This window comes from Esox lucius, chromosome 11 (assembly GCF_011004845.1).
Source record: "Esox lucius isolate fEsoLuc1 chromosome 11, fEsoLuc1.pri, whole genome shotgun sequence".
NCBI lineage: Eukaryota > Metazoa > Chordata > Actinopteri > Esociformes > Esocidae > Esox > Esox lucius.
In genome coordinates this window covers 27,833,518-27,850,979 of record NC_047579.1, presented here as the reverse complement: position 1 = coordinate 27,850,979, position 17,462 = coordinate 27,833,518, and the positions used below count along the sequence as shown (strand labels likewise).

Below are 17,462 nucleotides of genomic sequence, written 5' to 3'. Positions count from 1 at the left end.
CATAGCTCAGCTGCACCTGGAAGCCAATGGTTTTAGACTAGCAGCCACAAAAAGAGAAAAGGGTCTAGACTTCTGGTACTGTCGTGCCAAAGGCTCAGGAGGTTTCAAGCCTAGGAACTCAGCATCTGTTGGAAAAGAGACAAAAATACTAATCCCAGCAACTCCACAAAAACAGGGAAACTATAGCGTTGGATGTTCTGCAGTGACAGATGGGTGCAAAAGTCAACAGGGTGAATGTATTCCCAGGATTGGAAGACGCTAAATATCTTGTACCTTGGTTCTGTAATACAGGGAGACAGAAATTGACTAACTATTATACCAAATCAAAAGGAAGCAAAAAGCCTCTACCCTGTTCCACCAGAAAAACAAGCATTTAAATGCCTTGTTGAACCACAATGACAGGCATCCAAGTGCAATGTCCCTGTTGGATAAGGAGACTTGACAGGGTCCGTAACATATTGGCCTCGAAGGAGGACAGTCTGCTAAAAGTCTGTTTCCTTGGTCACATCAAACGATAGTTTCCCTGGTGCAGAATGGGAAATCTAGCCAATCTGCAAACAAAGGGAAACATGTTCATTGTTCTTCGTCTCTGTGCTTCTCTCTGTGTCCATGCCCTGTCTCTGATGTCAGTGTTTATCTGTTTCCGCTATCTAAACCTAAAGTCTATATAGTGTGGGTTTGTTTGCCTGTGGTCCCGTCTGAAGCTCTGTTTGTACGTTCCTGTTTGTGTTGCTGTGTAGGTGTCTGTGCTGTGCATGAAGATAGTTTGGTTAACTCCAAACTCTGACTCACACATTATTCTGACTTATTATATAGTCTCTTCTAAATCTTTAGTTTAGCTTATTATTAGTGTGGGTCACAGTTTTAATAGTGAACAGTGTTTGTGTCATGCCATGGTATTGAATATAACGTCTTATTTGGATGCTAAAGTATATTACCTCCGTCTCTGACAAAGCACGGCCTTGACCAAGGTATACAACGTACAGATTAAAGGCCCTCCAATATTTTGGCTTCAAAGTTTTTTGTGTGTGTAATGAATAACTGTTGTGGTCTTCAGGATATGGTGCAGGAGCTGGAGTTCCCAATGGACAGGGTGTTAAACCCAATGGTAAACATTTACTATTTTCTGTTCTCTCTCCCGTTATTGTGTCTATTTGCTGCATTAAATATTGCATCATGCGATATTACAAATATGAAAATGCATGCACTCACTACTGTCAGCTCCTCTAGATTAGTGTCTGTTAAATGAGGCCCCCAGAGTTCCTAATTGAGGTAATAACCAATGGTTAAAAATGTATCATAACTTTGTTGGAGTCTTCATGTTCCAGGAGCTGCCATTCCCAGCGGTTAGGGTGTGAAACCAAATGGTAAACCGTGCTGCATTATTTGTGTCCAGTCTGAGTGTTTTTGAATAAAAGTGGATCTTCTTTAACTATATATTGCATGATCTGTGCTACGAAGGTTGTGAGACTTTGTAATGTTGACTAGGACGTGTAGTGATCTGTGCACTGCCACTTCTTCGTCCTCATCTGTCTCCACTTCTATGTCACTTTAATTGTGAACTAGCAGGAGTCCACTCATCACTGTGTAACACGTTTCCTTTGAGCCCAGACTTGTAGATCATTATCTTTCCATTAGTCCAAATAAATAGGACAAAATGGCATGCTATCATAGCGGGATACCATAGGTCTGTTAAGATAAAAAACAATCTATAGCACTTCTGATAATAACATATAGAGATAACTTATAGAGATAACTTTTGCTAAGTAACTTGTGTTGAATACCAGTTGTGATATCCAGGTTGTGGTCCAGGAACTGGCCTTCCCCATTTTCAGGGTTTAAAACCCCCTGTTTGTATCTCTGTCTGTCTACAATGTTGGTCAAAGTTGAGCTAAATGATGCATGCTGTATGTTTTATACATGCCAGCTACCAGTTCATTTGACAGATCTGTGAATGCTCTGTGGTCCGGTCTTATGAACTAGTGTTAAGTGATAATTATTATTGGGTAAAGGATATGGTTCAGGAGCTGGAGTTGCCAGTGATCAGCAAGCCAATCCCAACGGTAACCCAAGCCCTTTGTGTCTGTAGCGGCATACCTCTAATCGCAGTAGAATTTCTTGAATTAGAATATTAACGTCTTTAACTGATTTACTCTGCTTACAAATGTGAAGACCGTTACATTCTGAACATGGTCTGGTCTGTTGTAGAATCGTATTGATTAAAGGGTGGTTGTTGGTTCCAGGATACAGTTCATGCTAAATGTATAAACATTGAGAAACATATGTTGGTCCAGGAGCAGGAGTGGGCATATTGGTCCTATTTGCTGAATTCTGCAGACATCTGTAACCCTGTGGTAGTTCCCTGTCTGTCATCAGTGGTGATCTGCACACTCAAAGCCTGATGTCTGGAACTCGCACAACGATAATTATGTCAGCTTTCCTGTTAAGAACATACATTTTGCTGTAACCTGACAGAAAATAGAACGCCTGTAACTGAAAGGAAAAATGTCCATCCAAAAGTCAGTTTACAACAGATATCTTAGAGAAACGGCTGTTGTGGTAGTTAGGATTACGCCCTGAAGTTGAGGATGCCCTGTTATATTGTGTGTCAAAGACTGTCACAGCCTCTTTTTATGTAGTAGTTTTTTAAATATTTGCCCTCAAATGCAAAGGTGATGGGCAACATGGGGTGTAGGACTACAAATAATTTAGAATAATCAGTGATTGGTTCCCAACCAGGGCTACTTTGGCCCCTAAGGGCACTTGGCCTGAACACAGGGGGTACTTGAGAAAACTCATGAGACCATAGGCTTACTGGTAAAATGCACATATGGGAGTACTTCAGGGCCACTCAGTGCAAGATTCAATATAATATGTGATGACACTCAAGGTTCTGAAACCTCCCCTGCCGTCCCCCAGAAGCCTCACAATTTCTTTATAACCTCAAGAAACCCAAGGCTTGATAATTAGTAGACTAGTTAATTCAGGTGTGCCATCTTTGGAATATATCTAATAACACATGACAATGCTGGAGGTCTGAGAGGATTGAGACCCACTGCCCTTGGAATATGACCAGGAGGCAAAGTGTAAGTATGTGGTGATACACTGGCAAGACATTATTTGTTTGGTACGCGGGAAAGTTAGCTGGCTTACCGGTAACTGTTTTCCCCACACAACACAGTTATTGTGTGTTAGATCTATCTGCATGTGCCAAATCACTGTTGTTGTGATTGCAAGTGACCCTGCATGTTGACAGTAGTAATACCATATGAATGAAGCATCTGTCTGGTTGACTCTCTGTGATGTGACAAGGCCACTGGAATCACTGTAGGGATGATCGACTTGAAATGGGACGCGAGTGGCGGTTTGTCATATTTTCACGGTGGCTTGATTTGTGTAGGATTTTTCACAGTTGTGTGGTAAACATGGATCCTAGGTATCCCAGGCTACGGCCAAATGTGATGTTCATGGTTGTTGTGCACCACAGACTAGGAGCCAACAGCATGATGAGTGCTTACTATATGTTGCCTTCAAAGGTTTCATGGACTACAGCTGAGTTCAGGGAAATTGTTCCACAGATTCCGGTGAATGACAGGGTTTTGTGCTCAGTTTTGTTGCCTTATTCCACAGGATACGGTGCTGGAGCAGGCAACTATCTCGGAGCAGGAACCAATGGCTATGGAGCAGGTAATATAACTCACATTGACAGACAGGAACATTAGAACCACCTTCACTTCCTCTCAGTGTGCCTTCATGAGATATTTAAAAATGGATGACCTGTCCTGCTACAGATCATCCAGTAGATGATTGCGTTGGTAATGAATGGAACTGTGCTATAGGTCTTGGACAAGGAGGGTATCCTGAAGGTGGAGCAGGCAAAGCTCCAGGCGGTAAATCTTATTTTCATGTTTTCAGTTTAAAAAACCCAGAAATATCACATTTAAGAATAGGAATTTTACAAAATACATGAAAAAGTGAAAAGGTCTAAATCCTTACTGAATGCATTGTATATATACACTATGTGTTTACATATTGTACAATTCAAAACATTTGGACACCTACTCATTCAAGGGTATTTTGTTATTTTGACTAGTGTCCGCATTTTAGAATAGCATTTTATAGTTCTGATGTGAAGACTATAAAATAACACATGGAATCATGTTGCAACCAAGAAAGTGTTAAAAAGATCAGAATTCATTTCATATTGTAGATTTTTCTAAGTTGCCACCCTTTGCCTTGATGACTGCTTTGCACAATCTATGCATTCTCTCAACCAGCTTAATGAGGTAGTCACCTGGAAGGCATTGTGTGTCTTGTTAAAAGTCCATTTGTGGAATTTCTTTCCTTCATAATGGCTTAGTTGGGTATACAGAAGACCATCATCATGTCTGTACTGTAGTAGTCCATATTATGTCAAGAACAGCTCAAAATAAGCTCAGAGAAATGTCAGTCCATCATTACTTCAAGACATGACAGTCTGTCAATCCAGAAAACTTGAAGAACTTAGCTCAGTTGAGATGGTTTGGGATGAGTTGGACCACAGAGTGAAGGAAAAGCTGCCAACAAGCTGCTTTTCATTTGCTCCTCATATGGGAACTGTTTCAAGACTGTTGGAAAAGCATTCCAGATGACCACCTTATGAAGGTGTTTGAGAGAATGCCCAAGAGTGTGCATAGCTGTCATCAAGGCAAAGGTTGGCTACTTTGAAAAATTGTATATATAAATGTATTTAGATTTTTAAACACTTTTATATCATAACATGACTCCATATGTGTTATTTTATAGTTACACATGAAAAATAAAGAAATTCCTTTGAATGAGTAGGTGTGTCCAAACTGTTGACTGGTACTCTACACACAGTGTATATTTATATAAATATATACACTTATATCTTTTCACTCACATTTTCAGTTAGTGCCAGTTTGGGACAGGGAGGATACCCACAGGCAGGAGCAGGATACCCACAGGCTGGAACAGGATACCCACAGGGAGGAGCAGGAGGATACCCACAGGGAGGAGCAGGAGGATACCCACAGGGAGGAGCAGGAGGATACCCACAGGGAGGAGCAGGAGGATACCCACAGGGAGGAGCGGGTAAAACAGACAACGTTGCTGGTGATGGAGCTTTTACTTTGTCACTGTGACTTTAATTATCTCTCTCCTGCCCTTGCACCCCCTTTGTCTCTCTATCTCTGTCTCGCCTATCTTTTACCCTTTTACCTGTTCCTCACTCTCTGTCTCTATTTTAGGTGCTAATCTGGGACAGGGAGGATACCCACAGGGAGGATACCCACAGGGTGGAGCCGGCAAATCAGCTGGCAAGTCCTGTTCATTTTCACACTTTTGCTCTCTCTCGCTCTTTCTTTGGTTCTCTTGCTAGTTTAGCATTTCTCCCACCTGTCTTCTAGCGAGTTTTGTCACTTGCTTCTCCTTAATCTCTCCTCCTCTTTTGTTTCTTTACAAATAACTTGTAGTATGTCATTAATGATGTCCTTTACTACAGTGTTGGGGAGTAGCTGCTACATACACCGATCAGCCATAACATTATGACCACTTGCCTAATATTGTGTAGGTCCCCCTTTTGCCGCCAAAACTGCCCTGATCCGTCGAGACATGGATTCCACTAGACCTCTGAAGGTGTGCTGTGATATCTGGCACCAAGATGTTAGCAGCAAGCAGATTCTATCAATCCTGTAAGTTGCGAGGTGAGGTCTCCATGGATCGGACTTGTTTGTCTAGCCATTACCACAGATGCTCGATTGGATTGAGATCTGGGGAATTTGGAGGCCAAGTCAATACCTTGAACTCGTTGTTGTGTTCCTCAAATCATTCCTGAACCATTTTTGTTTTGTGGCATGGTGCTGAAAGAGGCCAGTGCTTATCCTACTGAAAGAGGCCAGTGCCATCAGGGAATACTGTTGCCATGAAAGGGTGCACATGATCTGCAACAATGCTCAGGTAGGTGGGACGTGTCAAAGTAACATCCACATGAACGGCAAGACCCAAGGTCTCCCAGCAGAACATTGCCCAAAGCATCACACTGCCTCTGCCGGCTTGCCTCCTTCTCATAGTGCATCCTGTTGCCATGTGTTCTCCAAGTAAGCGACGCAAATGCACCCAGACATCCATGTGATGTAGAAGGAAACGTGATTCATCAGACCAGGCAGCCTTCTTCCATTGCTCCGTGGTCCAGGACAGGGGTCTGCATGGGCACTCTGACTGGTCTGTGGCTACACAGCCCCATATGCAACAAACTGCAATGCACTGTGTTCTGACACCTTTCTATCAGTATCAGTATTAACTTTTTCAGCAATTTGAGCTACAGTAGCTTGTCAGTTGGAACGGGTCAGCCTTTACTCCCCATGTGCATCAATGAGCCTTGGCCGCCCATGACCCTGTTGCCAGTTCACCGCTTTTCCGTCCTTGGACCACCATTGATAAGTACTGACCACTGCAGACTGGGAACACCCCTAAGGGCTGCAGATTTGGAGATGCTCTGACCCAGTCGTCTAGCCATCCCTTGTCAAAGTCGCTCGGATTCTTACACTTGCCCATTTTTCCTGCTCCTAACACATCAACTTTGAGGACAGAATTGTCACTTGCTGCCTAATGTATCCCACCCACTGACAGGTGACATGATAACGAGATTATCAGTGTTATTCACTTCACCTGTCAGTAGTCATAACGTTATGGGTGATCGATGTATAGTTGAATAACAAGTCATTTTGATATTTTTTTGCAAATAGTGAATTAGCACAAGGGGCAGTTTTCTCGGCCTGATGTTATGTAAATATTTAGCTGTATGTGTTTGTGGTTCTTTAAGCAAAACAGTAGAGGGAAAGTGTCACTAACACAGCATTAATAACATTAAATCTATAGCAATAATCCTATTGAATTTAGTAGGCTACAATTCTCTCACTCTATCAGCTAACATGGGGTTTAACATCTTGCTCGACTATTTATACATGCAAATGCATACATATATACAGTGGGGAGAACAAGTATTTGATACACTGCCCATTTTGCAGGTTTTCCCACTTACAAAGCATGTAGAAGTCTGTAATTTTGATCATAGGTACTCTTCAACTGTGAGTGACGAAATCTAAAACAAAAATCCAGAAAATCACATTGTGTGATTTTTATGTAATTCATTTGCATTTTATTGCATGACATAAGTATTTGATACATCAGAAAAGCAGAACTTAATATTTGGTACAGAAACCTTTGTTTGCAATTACGTTTCCTGTAGTTCTTGACCAGGTTTGCACACACTGCAGCAGGGATTTTGGCCCACTCCTCCAGACAGACCTTCTCCAGATCCTTCAGGTTTCAGGGCTGTCACTGGGCAATACGGACTTTTAGCTCCCTCCAAAGATTTTCTATTGGGTTCAGGTCTGGAGACTGGCTAGGCCACTCCAGGACCTTGAGATGCTTCTTACGGAGCCATTCCTTAGTTGCCTTGGCTGTGTGTTTCGGGTCGTTGTCATGCTGGAACACCCAGCCACGACCCATCTTCAATGCTCTTACTGAGGGAAGGAGGTTGTTGGCCAAGATCTTGCGATACATGGCCCCATCCATCCTCCCCTCAATACGGTGCAGTTGTCCTGTCCCCTTTGCAGAAAAGCATCCCCAAATAATTATGTTTCCACCTCCATGCTTCATGGTTGGGATAGTGTTCTTGGGCTTGTACTCATCCTTCTTCTTCCTCTAAACACGGCAAGTGGAGTTTAGACCAAAAAGCTCTATTTTTGTCTCATCAGACCACATTACCTTCTCCCATTCCTCCTCTGGATCATCCAGATGGTCATTGGCAAACTTCAGACGTGCCTGGACATGTGCTGGCTTGAGCAGGGGGACATTGCGTGTGCTGCAGGATTTTAATCCATGATGGCGTAGTGTGTTACTAATGGTTTTCTTTGAGACTGTGGTCCCAGCTCTCTTCAGGTCATTGACCAGGTCCTGCCGTGTAGTTCCGGGCTGATCCCTCACTTTCCTCATGATCATTGATGCTCCACAAGGTGAGATCTTGCATGGACCCCCAGATCGAGGGAGATTGATCGTCATCTTGAACTTCTTCCATTTTCTAATAATTGTGCCAATAGTTGTTGCCTTCTCACCAAGCTGTTTGCCTATTGTCCTGTAGCCCATCCCAGCCTTGTGCAGGTCTACACTTTTATCCCTGATGTCCTTACACAGCTCTCTGGTCTTGGCCATTGTGGAGAGGTTGGAGTCTGTTTGATTGAGTGTGTGGACAGGTGTCTTTTATGCAGGTAACAAGTTCAAACAGGTGCAGTTAATACAGGTAATGAGTGGAGAACAGGAGGGCTTCTTAGGAGGAGGTCTGTGAGAGCCGGAATTCTTACTGGTTGGTAGGTGATCAAATACTTATGTCATGCAATACAATCATACAATGTGATTTTTCTTTCACAGTTGAAGTGTACCTATGATATAAAATTTGACCTCTACATGCTTTGTAAGTAGGAAAACCTGCAAAATCGGCAGTGTTTCAAATACTTGTTCTCCGTAAAGAATTTCCTTTCCAGAAAAGTTGACAAGGAAAGTTTTGAGTGAGGAACAGAAGCGCTCAATTTGCAGTGGTCTCTTAATTTCAACCCTATATCTATAAACTATTTTTATCTGACAGGTTTTTAGACCGATCAAATACTAAAACATGCTGCATCTGTGCAGATTTGAATTGGAGTAGTACAATACATGTTGCAAATTGTGATATTCCACAGAAATGGTAATTCATGACTTGCTAGATAAAAAATGTATGTCGCTAATAATCACAAAACATTCATGATTTGATCAAATGATTACTCAGGACTTATTTCAAAACTACTGACAGTGCTGTTGGCTATGCTGTTATAGCGGGTTCTACTAGGGCTGTTTTGAAAAGAAACAGTAGGGTAAACGTCTCAAATTATCATTGGTGCAAACACAGTATGGCATGGCAGGCATATAGGCCGACATGTTCTGGTTTAATAGAGACAAATTGCATTTTCAATGCTTCCCAATAGTGTACTACTTACTGTTGGGAATGTGGCTATCTTGCCTTGATCTGCAAATACTATCCAAGATATGCTTTATTAAATGATGTGAGCACCAAGCTACAAAAAATGTGAAACAAATGTAGTTAGTAAAAGCTTTTGAATTTGATTGACAGCTGTGTATTTTGCTGTTATATAGCTTTAGTAAGCCATCAATAACTGTAAGTGAATAGAGTTGCCTGCCCATGGAAACCGAATGCCCGTCCAACACATTTGTTCTAGTGCCGAGCCTGCTTCTTCCCATGCCTTGAATATTTTCGTGTGCTGGAGGGCGGGAGCTAAATTTCGAGGGTGATGGCATTAAACAGTTTAGGTTGTCTTACTTTCAACAGGAATATTGGTTGTGGGTAAATACTGTTCTTGCGGATATCCTAACTTTGGCTGGATTCCAATTACATATCACTTTATATCAGGGAAGCCGACAGGAATCCAAGGGTCAGGGACAGAATTTAACGTTTAGGACCAAACCACAGGCCAAAAAACAAAAGGATAGTAATGATATTACTGCCCAAAAAAGAGATCATAAACTTTTTAATGTTTAATGTTCTAATTCATAACTAGGCCACATTCAAATCACTTTGTTTTCAACACAGGTAATTTATTAGGCTAGGTCACATCTTTTCAATTCATAATACCTAGTCACAACCAGCCATTACTTAACTGTTACACATATTTTCACATTCTCTTTGACATTTGTCCTTCCATTTCTGTGCTCCTTGTTTTGGTTGCAAGGTGGCAATGTTTTAGCGAGTTAGCAACTCTAGTTAGACAAATTTATGTTTGTTTCTTTAGTAAAAGAACAATTACAGCATTTTGCAATTACTCACCAGTCAGAAAGCCGTACCACACCAATGCCCAATAAAATATGAAAAGCAAAAAAAAGCACTAACTCAGAGTTTGAAGTAATTCTTAGCCTTGTTTGCTAACTTGTTTGTTAGCTTCCTGATAGCTAGCTATAGAGAGTTGGTCTAAGTCTTCTTCGGCTTGGGCCCGGGACAACGTTCACAATTGTCCCCCCCTGTCGGTGTCACTGACAGGGATTGTTGTATTTTGAACTGATTTAATTTGTTTTCAAATTGCATGTTATAAATGCTAACTTTGGAGCGGTTATATTACACCCCTTAGGTTTAATTTCAATCTTCCATGGTTAATTTAAGACTTAAATCAACAATACATAGGTAACACTAAAATGTCAAATTTCTTGTGTGACTTATTCTTACTTGAAAGGTATCACCACAAAATGATTTCATATAATATTAATTAATATAATATTTCAAAGTAGCTCTCCCAACATTACTGTGTGCTAAGGTTTTCTTTGTCACCACAGGTTATGGGGATCAAATGGGGGGAACTTACCCTGGGGCTGGAGCAGGCAACATCTATGGGAATGGTGAGTTAGTATGCTAAGGTCAGACTGGCTTCTGCCCGGTGCTCTGAATCACAAATGCCGCATTTCCACTGGTGCTTTACCCCGGTACTAGGGTCACACTGGTGATTTATGCTAATGTTGGCTGCCGACTTTGTTTCCTTACTCAAGTTTGGTAGGGGCTTAAGGAGGGGCTCAGATGGGGATGGAGGAGTAAACTATGAACGCGATTTGGTTTTCCGGTTACGAAAAATAAAAGTTGATATTTTTATGGTAGTAAAATAAAATAAACAATAACGCCATGCTCAGTTTGTTTACAATACGTCATTTGAACTTAAAAACGAATTTCTTCCTAGAAATACTAGGCTCCTTCTCCACCTATACTCGTAACAAAGCAAATGTAAGCCAGTCAGGTGGACTCATTATTTGAAGTAGTTTGTCAAAACTATCAACCTTTATTATAAGGTTTTGGGAGAATTCGTGTTGTTATAGGTTCTGCAGGCTACGTCTCAGTCTCAGCGCTCAGTATTTCTATTGAGTCAATGGGCATCGTACCACCTTCGGTCGTTCCAACACTTTCTTAGTCTTTGCTTCCCTGTACTGTTGAAAATATTTTAGCCTACCGGCCGACTGGCACCGGTCTTTGTCCATAAGTCTGGACTTTGGGGTAAAACACCAGTGTTTGGCACCAGTGGAAACGAGGCATAAATGTGTAAGTCCGCCAATAGAGAGAAGGGATCTTAAATTAGAGCAGGAATAACCAATATTGACTTCCCGTATTCTCATGCAGGAGGAGGTCCAGGTGCGGGGGCCAAGACTATGTCTGCAGGTATTTCGTTGGCAGCATGTGTCTGTTTGTCTAATTTCTTTCCATCCCCTGTACAGTGGATTTACATTCCACCATTTAATCTGTTTATTAAAAGATGGTTGTTTTGACCAAACATGTGAAGATTTCTAACACGTCTCCCCTATTTGCCAGGCTTTGCCAATGGCTACGGGGCTGGTGGTGCCGGTAAGTTTCATCTAGCCAACCGCCTAACCTCTGTAGGTGGCTGACCAACTGACCAACTAATTGACCCGCACAGAAACATGCATAACTATAACTGATTGGAGGTTCTAATTATGTTTCAGGGTTTGGTTACCCAACAGTGTTAGCGGATGGTGGTGCTGGGCTGGGAGGCAAGGCAGGAAAGGGTGCAGGAGGTAACTGTTTTAACCACTGACAAACTTTAATAACTGAAGCAGGTAACTCTAACCAACCCAAACACTCTAAGAAAGATAAGGTCAGTAACGGCTATAAGACGAATATACCCATAATGCATTATATGCTATAATCTCTCATAACGACTTGACAAGTTATAACATCTTTACTTAGGATGTCACTTGGGGCTGCCCCAAAATAAATAATGTACTGATCTCTAAAAACTAATAGTGTACTAATCTCTTGAAGCCTGTCATGACCATTTTACATTTAATGTGCAATATACCAGCTTGGACACTAGGTGTAGTAATTCTTTCCTGTTGGTTAATAAGACAACTGATGCAAATGTGTAGCTGACCATGTCTTGTCACAATCTCTTAACAGTTTTGTTATCATAAGGAACTCTGTTAATCACTTTTTGCGGGCCGCTGTCTAACCACAGAGGTCATTGCCTCGGGATTGATGTTTTCTTGATTCCTCTCCCATTGTAGGTCTTGGCACCGGAGGGTATCCACAGGGACGGGGGAAGTACGGTGAGATGGTCAACTGGAGACCAGGAAGTGGACATCTTCCATAAAATGTCCTCTTTTGAAAAGATAATTTAAGACAAAACATACCTGGAAATCGCCAACCAAAGAATCCATAATCATGTCATAATCTACAAACATATTTGGGAACCCTTTATCCAAATAGTTACGTTAGAAAACAGATGTTTCAGGAAAAACAGACAATAAAAAAAGATGTATGTGTTTTGGATAAAACATTAATTCCGTGTTGTACTTCTTACTCTCATCACATGTTGTGATTTAGCAGACGTTCTTATCTAAAGCAACTAGAGCTCCAGAATAGGTGTAGCCTGGCTGACATGGTACCCGTGTGTGTTTTGTAGGGGGAGGTGGCTCTGGTCCTGGTGGTGCTATGCCCTATGGTGGCCTGCCCGTGGTCCCGGCCGGGCTGGGGCCTGATGGTGTGAAGTCAGGCCTTCTGGGAATGGGTCCTGATACTGGCCTGGGTAAATACACATTCGAGAGAGGAGGGTGGAAATAGAGGTGATGAAAATGACAAAAAAGGGTTCATAGGGGAGAAGAGAATGATAAGATGAGAGTCTTTAATGAAAATATGTTGGTGAGTAACAGATGACTCTATACTTGTATAATCATTTAGTCCAGAGGATTTGTGCTCTTTCGTGGTCATAGGTTGGAATGTGCATTGATGCTGTGTGATGCGTGGGAGGAGAGACTAAATGTGTTAAAAAACATTTCGGTAGGAAACTTGCAAGCCCTGCCCAACTGAGGACCTTTCCTTTTCAGTAAATATTTCCTGAGATTGAGGGGTGAAGAAATCCACTTGTCACTTAAATCTTGCTTGATTGATTGCTGTCATTTTACTATAGTACAATTGATGATCAAATTCATGTTTTTCCTGTCAAACTACCCACCATGGAAACTGTTGTAGTGACCAGTCAAACATACCCCATTCTCCTTCTCAGACACATCTGCCAAAATGTGTGGACGGTCTGGTGGAACAATGAGTCACAGCCAAACCCCTCGCGCTTTTTACACTTGAGCCCCAACTGCTATGTTCTAACGTTGTAATGGCTCAGTAGAATACAACGTTTTTCCATTGCATCTATAACAATGTGTCTTAGTCATAGGTTCACCACACTGTCTCAACATTTGCATCACAAGAGACAAAAAATACAAAGAAATTCCTGATACACAAAGAAGAAATAAGTGTTTTCTATGAACAAAGGTGTGAAAATTGACAAACTATTTTACCTGAATTCCCACCAAAACCCATGCATTTGTATTTGTTCATGCCAGCAAAATGTTGAATTTACTAGAAATCAATTTCCAGTGGGTTTTCTATACTTTTCATTCATTCTCTAAATATTGCATTAACTCCTTTATTTTTTATCTTTTTAACAATAGAATTTACCAGTTCTTTTTGTGATATTCCAGGAGCTGGAGTTGGTCAGCTTCCTTACAATGGAGTGCCAGTTAATACTGCCGGACTCGATGGTAAGAGCTCTGTGACCAAGGCTTTATTCATTCTGTGTAGTCTTTATAATTTAATCATCCCTATATAAATTTCATAGTTTATTTCACCTATCCTTGTTTGGCTGAAATGCGTGAGTGCGGGGGTTAGGAAACAAATTTGAAGACATTTATATATACAGACTTAATTAACTGGTTGATAGCCCACCCCTTATCCAGATCAACAGTTATTGCTCTATAATAATACATTTGATTGACCAAAAAAACACTAAAATATAAACCAGGTTCTACAACACATGTAACTGTCCAGGCTGACATTGCCAGGGGTTTTCAACCTTGCTTTTGCAAAATATTTCCTTAATTTTTTAGATTTGTAAGCAGTATTTAAACCTTATATCATGGAAAGATATGTTTAATGGGACAATCACTGTGCACTGGATCTTGGAGTTGTGAATGTTGGTGTGAAGTGTTGTCATACTGGGATCAGACACCATTTTTAAAACCTATAATAAAGTCCTCCCAGCAGGTGATAGTGGCTACCCTTATGCAGCTCAGCAACTTGGCCTGGGTGGTGGTGGTGATGGAGGCAAATCTGCTAGCAAATATGGTGAGACTGGTTGTGTGTGTGTGTGTGTGTGTGTGTGTGTGTGTGTGGGGGGGGGGTCTCTTGGGAGCTTTGATAACAACCCATGATAAGCAATTGAGCACAAGCTTTTCCATGCCATGCGCACACCATAACAGCTTTGTTGTTCGACAACAGCTTCATCTTATGATTACCTTAATTTTTTGGTCCCTTACACATAACTCTGTTCTGAGACACTTACGCTCAAACAAGTAGATATGGCACTACAATACATCCAACTGAGCCTTTGTTGGAAAACTCCTGAAATGGTAGGCACTGACTTAATATTCTTAATCTATAAACAAATTCTCTCATAACAGCTCCCACCAACACCTTCTCCTACCTACACCTTCCGCCAGCAACACTGCCCCGCGCCAACTCCTTCTCCAACCAACACCTCCAACCAACACCTTCCACCACCAACACCTATCCCCACCAACACGTCCCACCAACACCTATCCCCACCAACACGTCCCACCAACACCTATCCCCACCAACACGTCCCACCAACACCTATCCCCACCAACACATCCCACCAACACCTATCCCCACCAACACATCCCACCAACACCTATCCCCACCAACACGTCCCACCAACACCTATCCCCACCAACACATCCCACCAACACCTATTCCCAACAACACCTTCACCCACCAATACCATCCTCCACCAACACCTATTCCCAACACCTTCTCCCACCAACACCTTCTCCCAACTACACCTATCCCCACCAACACCTATCCCCACCAACACCCTCTCCCACCAACACCACCCCCCACATTTCTTGTGCACCAATCACTTTGTTGTACCCTTGTTGCACACCACTCTGAGCTGACTCCATACTGCACTGATTCAGAAGAGAGTGAGGTAAAAAAATTGAAATGCAGTATGGCATATTAACATTTAAAGCATGCTACATTTTCTGAATGTAACAAACTTATTATTTGCACATGGGTATTCTAACTGGACTGTGTGTAATCTTTTTATGTGTATGTGCTTGTTTGATGTTAAACTCTCTGAACATGTCTTACTTTGCCTTCTCCCTGGGCCTGTTTTCTCCAAGGTAATGCAGGGTTGCCACAAGGTGCGCAACTCGGAGCGCTATCTTATGGGCCTGAGGCTGTTGGAGTAGCTGGCAAACAACCTTGCAAAAAGGGTACTAATGTTTGTCTACTTGTCCTATGTGAGATAATTTAGCTCAGGGATTCTTGAAGATGGGAACTAGTGTATATTCATTATTCATTCATCTTGTTCATAATTTCTACCAGTTTATATCTGGTATTAATTAAATTTAGACTAGAGTATTTTATCAATGAAAAATCATATCCCATTCAAAACCCCCAGATCACATGTGATTCTCAACAGGTGGGACATGAATCAAGTAAAACTCGTGACCCACCAGTTGATGTCCACTGGACATCAGATGTTGATCAAATTGGTTGGTTGTTCAGAAGTGGGTGAGGTAAAGAGATATACTTTAAATTGTATGTGTGCAGACAATAAGTGTAGAAAAATTACAGATCCTTAGCTGTGATAAACAGTTTTCCAGAGAGGCGCGTTTGAGTAAGGCGTGTGGTTAAAATGTAAACAGTATGTGTAGATACACCCTTTTCATTTTGCTTTTTGTACAAGACTCATTTCGGAGGAGCAGATTCAAAAAAATGTTTTAGAGGACGCATTTTTATATATTTTATATTATGTCGGTGATGGAACACACCATTGAAGCCATCTGCCATTTAAATGTTTTCAAGTGCAAGGTACTTCTGACTTCATAAAGAAGTTACCATCCACTTGACTAAATTAAAATTGTGGCTGCGTTCAAAGGCGAAGCACACACTAAATTGACCTTTTGGCCACAGAGTTTTTGAACCCAGAGGGGCAACATTGCAAGAATTCCTGAGTGAACTTTCAAAACAGACTCCTCAGATCAGACCAGAGTTTCGGTTTCAACAAGTTAAACAAACTTGGGACCTACTTTCTGCAGACAAGATGTTCTTGCTAATCTTCACACTGAACCATCTCTTCAGTTTTTAATGGTTGGGGAGATCAGCCATTTTGACGTCATGTAGTGACTTCATGTAGTGCAGTTACAACCATTGACCAGAAGATAGTGCCAAAGGTGTTTATTTTGGTGCCAAAACAGTGGTTTTCTTGTATTGATGGTGTACTAGCCTTTTAGATGTATGGCCACATGAGACAAATGTTGTACTGACACTTTCCCAGATAAAGAGACCATGACATAAATATGACATCAGACTTATAATGAGTAATGTCTCACAAATGCCTTGATTGGGCAGAGCTCCAACTGAAACTGTCCACTTTGAGGTGCATGAACGAGCATTCATCTGAACACACTAAACACAGTCACCCACAAAAAGCCACAGCTCTTGGTTAACAACCACTCCAAGTTCTCAGATTGAGTAACTTACTGATTATTCATCTCCTTCTGGCTACCCACAGCATATTAAATACTAATATACATAGCTAGCTACACACAACATACCCCACAGAACTGCAACTGTGTTCACATCCCTTTCTCCAAACATAGCTGTACTCCAATTTCTTTCTTCCAAAATGTCCTTCTGCATAAACCATTTTAGTAATCTTTGCCATTTTAATCAACTTTGCCAAAACGATACATGGACATACCATTTAACCACGATGTGGACCGCTTCAACTGCCATTCCAACAGACATGAATGACACTGCAAATGTGTCCTAATGTTTCTATTATTATAATTATTATTAATGCTGTAAAATCACAATGCCAATATACAAACACGACTAGGCATAACGCATACTGTATTGAAATTCAATAGATGACAGAGCACAAAATACAACATGAATAAATAATGAATTTACTCATTTGTCTAGTTACAAATACTCCTTTGTCTAGCTACCCTTCCCAGTTTTTGTCCTTGCTAACATGACCTCATCCCAATTTGTAGCCTGTCACAACTGGGAAGCCACGGCTGCAGTTCAAACTGCGATAATACTTCCTTCTAGTAAAAACAAATGCAATGGATGACAAATGTTTTTGGGATAAAAATGAAAATACAATTTGCAAAAATATGATAAATTTTGTCATCTAAATAGCATATAGAAAAACTCTTGCAGCAGACTTTAAATTTCACATAAAATCTGGAACAAAAAACTTGTTTTGACAATCGGAACAGAAATGTATGAGCCATGTGTTTAGCTTTCTAGATAGCTAGCTAAATGGTTA

General features: G+C 41.3%; 1 protein-coding gene across 12 annotated transcripts in view; it reads left to right on the top strand.

Annotated features, from left to right (window-relative positions):
- Nucleotides 1–17,462, top strand: part of LOC105013000 (glycine-rich cell wall structural protein 1.8) — a 34,600-nt gene that overhangs the window by 8,053 nt on the left and 9,085 nt on the right. For 3 of the 12 annotated variants that reach the window (XM_020051278.2, XM_020051279.2, XM_020051273.2), the window contains 14 exons: nucleotides 1,058–1,108; nucleotides 3,631–3,687; nucleotides 3,840–3,890; nucleotides 4,912–5,115; nucleotides 5,250–5,318; nucleotides 10,378–10,440; nucleotides 11,207–11,245; nucleotides 11,396–11,428; nucleotides 11,548–11,619; nucleotides 12,109–12,150; nucleotides 12,507–12,629; nucleotides 13,579–13,638; nucleotides 14,129–14,221; nucleotides 15,301–15,393. In XM_020051278.2, the coding sequence (XP_019906837.1) occupies nucleotides 1,058–1,108; nucleotides 3,631–3,687; nucleotides 3,840–3,890; nucleotides 4,912–5,115; nucleotides 5,250–5,318; nucleotides 10,378–10,440; nucleotides 11,207–11,245; nucleotides 11,396–11,428; nucleotides 11,548–11,619; nucleotides 12,109–12,150; nucleotides 12,507–12,629; nucleotides 13,579–13,638; nucleotides 14,129–14,221; nucleotides 15,301–15,393 (1,050 nt within the window). The remainder of the gene's footprint in view (nucleotides 1–1,057; nucleotides 1,109–3,630; nucleotides 3,688–3,839; nucleotides 3,891–4,911; nucleotides 5,116–5,249; nucleotides 5,319–10,377; nucleotides 10,441–11,206; nucleotides 11,246–11,395; nucleotides 11,429–11,547; nucleotides 11,620–12,108; nucleotides 12,151–12,506; nucleotides 12,630–13,578; nucleotides 13,639–14,128; nucleotides 14,222–15,300; nucleotides 15,394–17,462) is intronic. The other 9 variants (XM_020051275.2, XM_020051277.2, XM_020051276.2 and 6 more) reach the window with 9 other exon arrangements.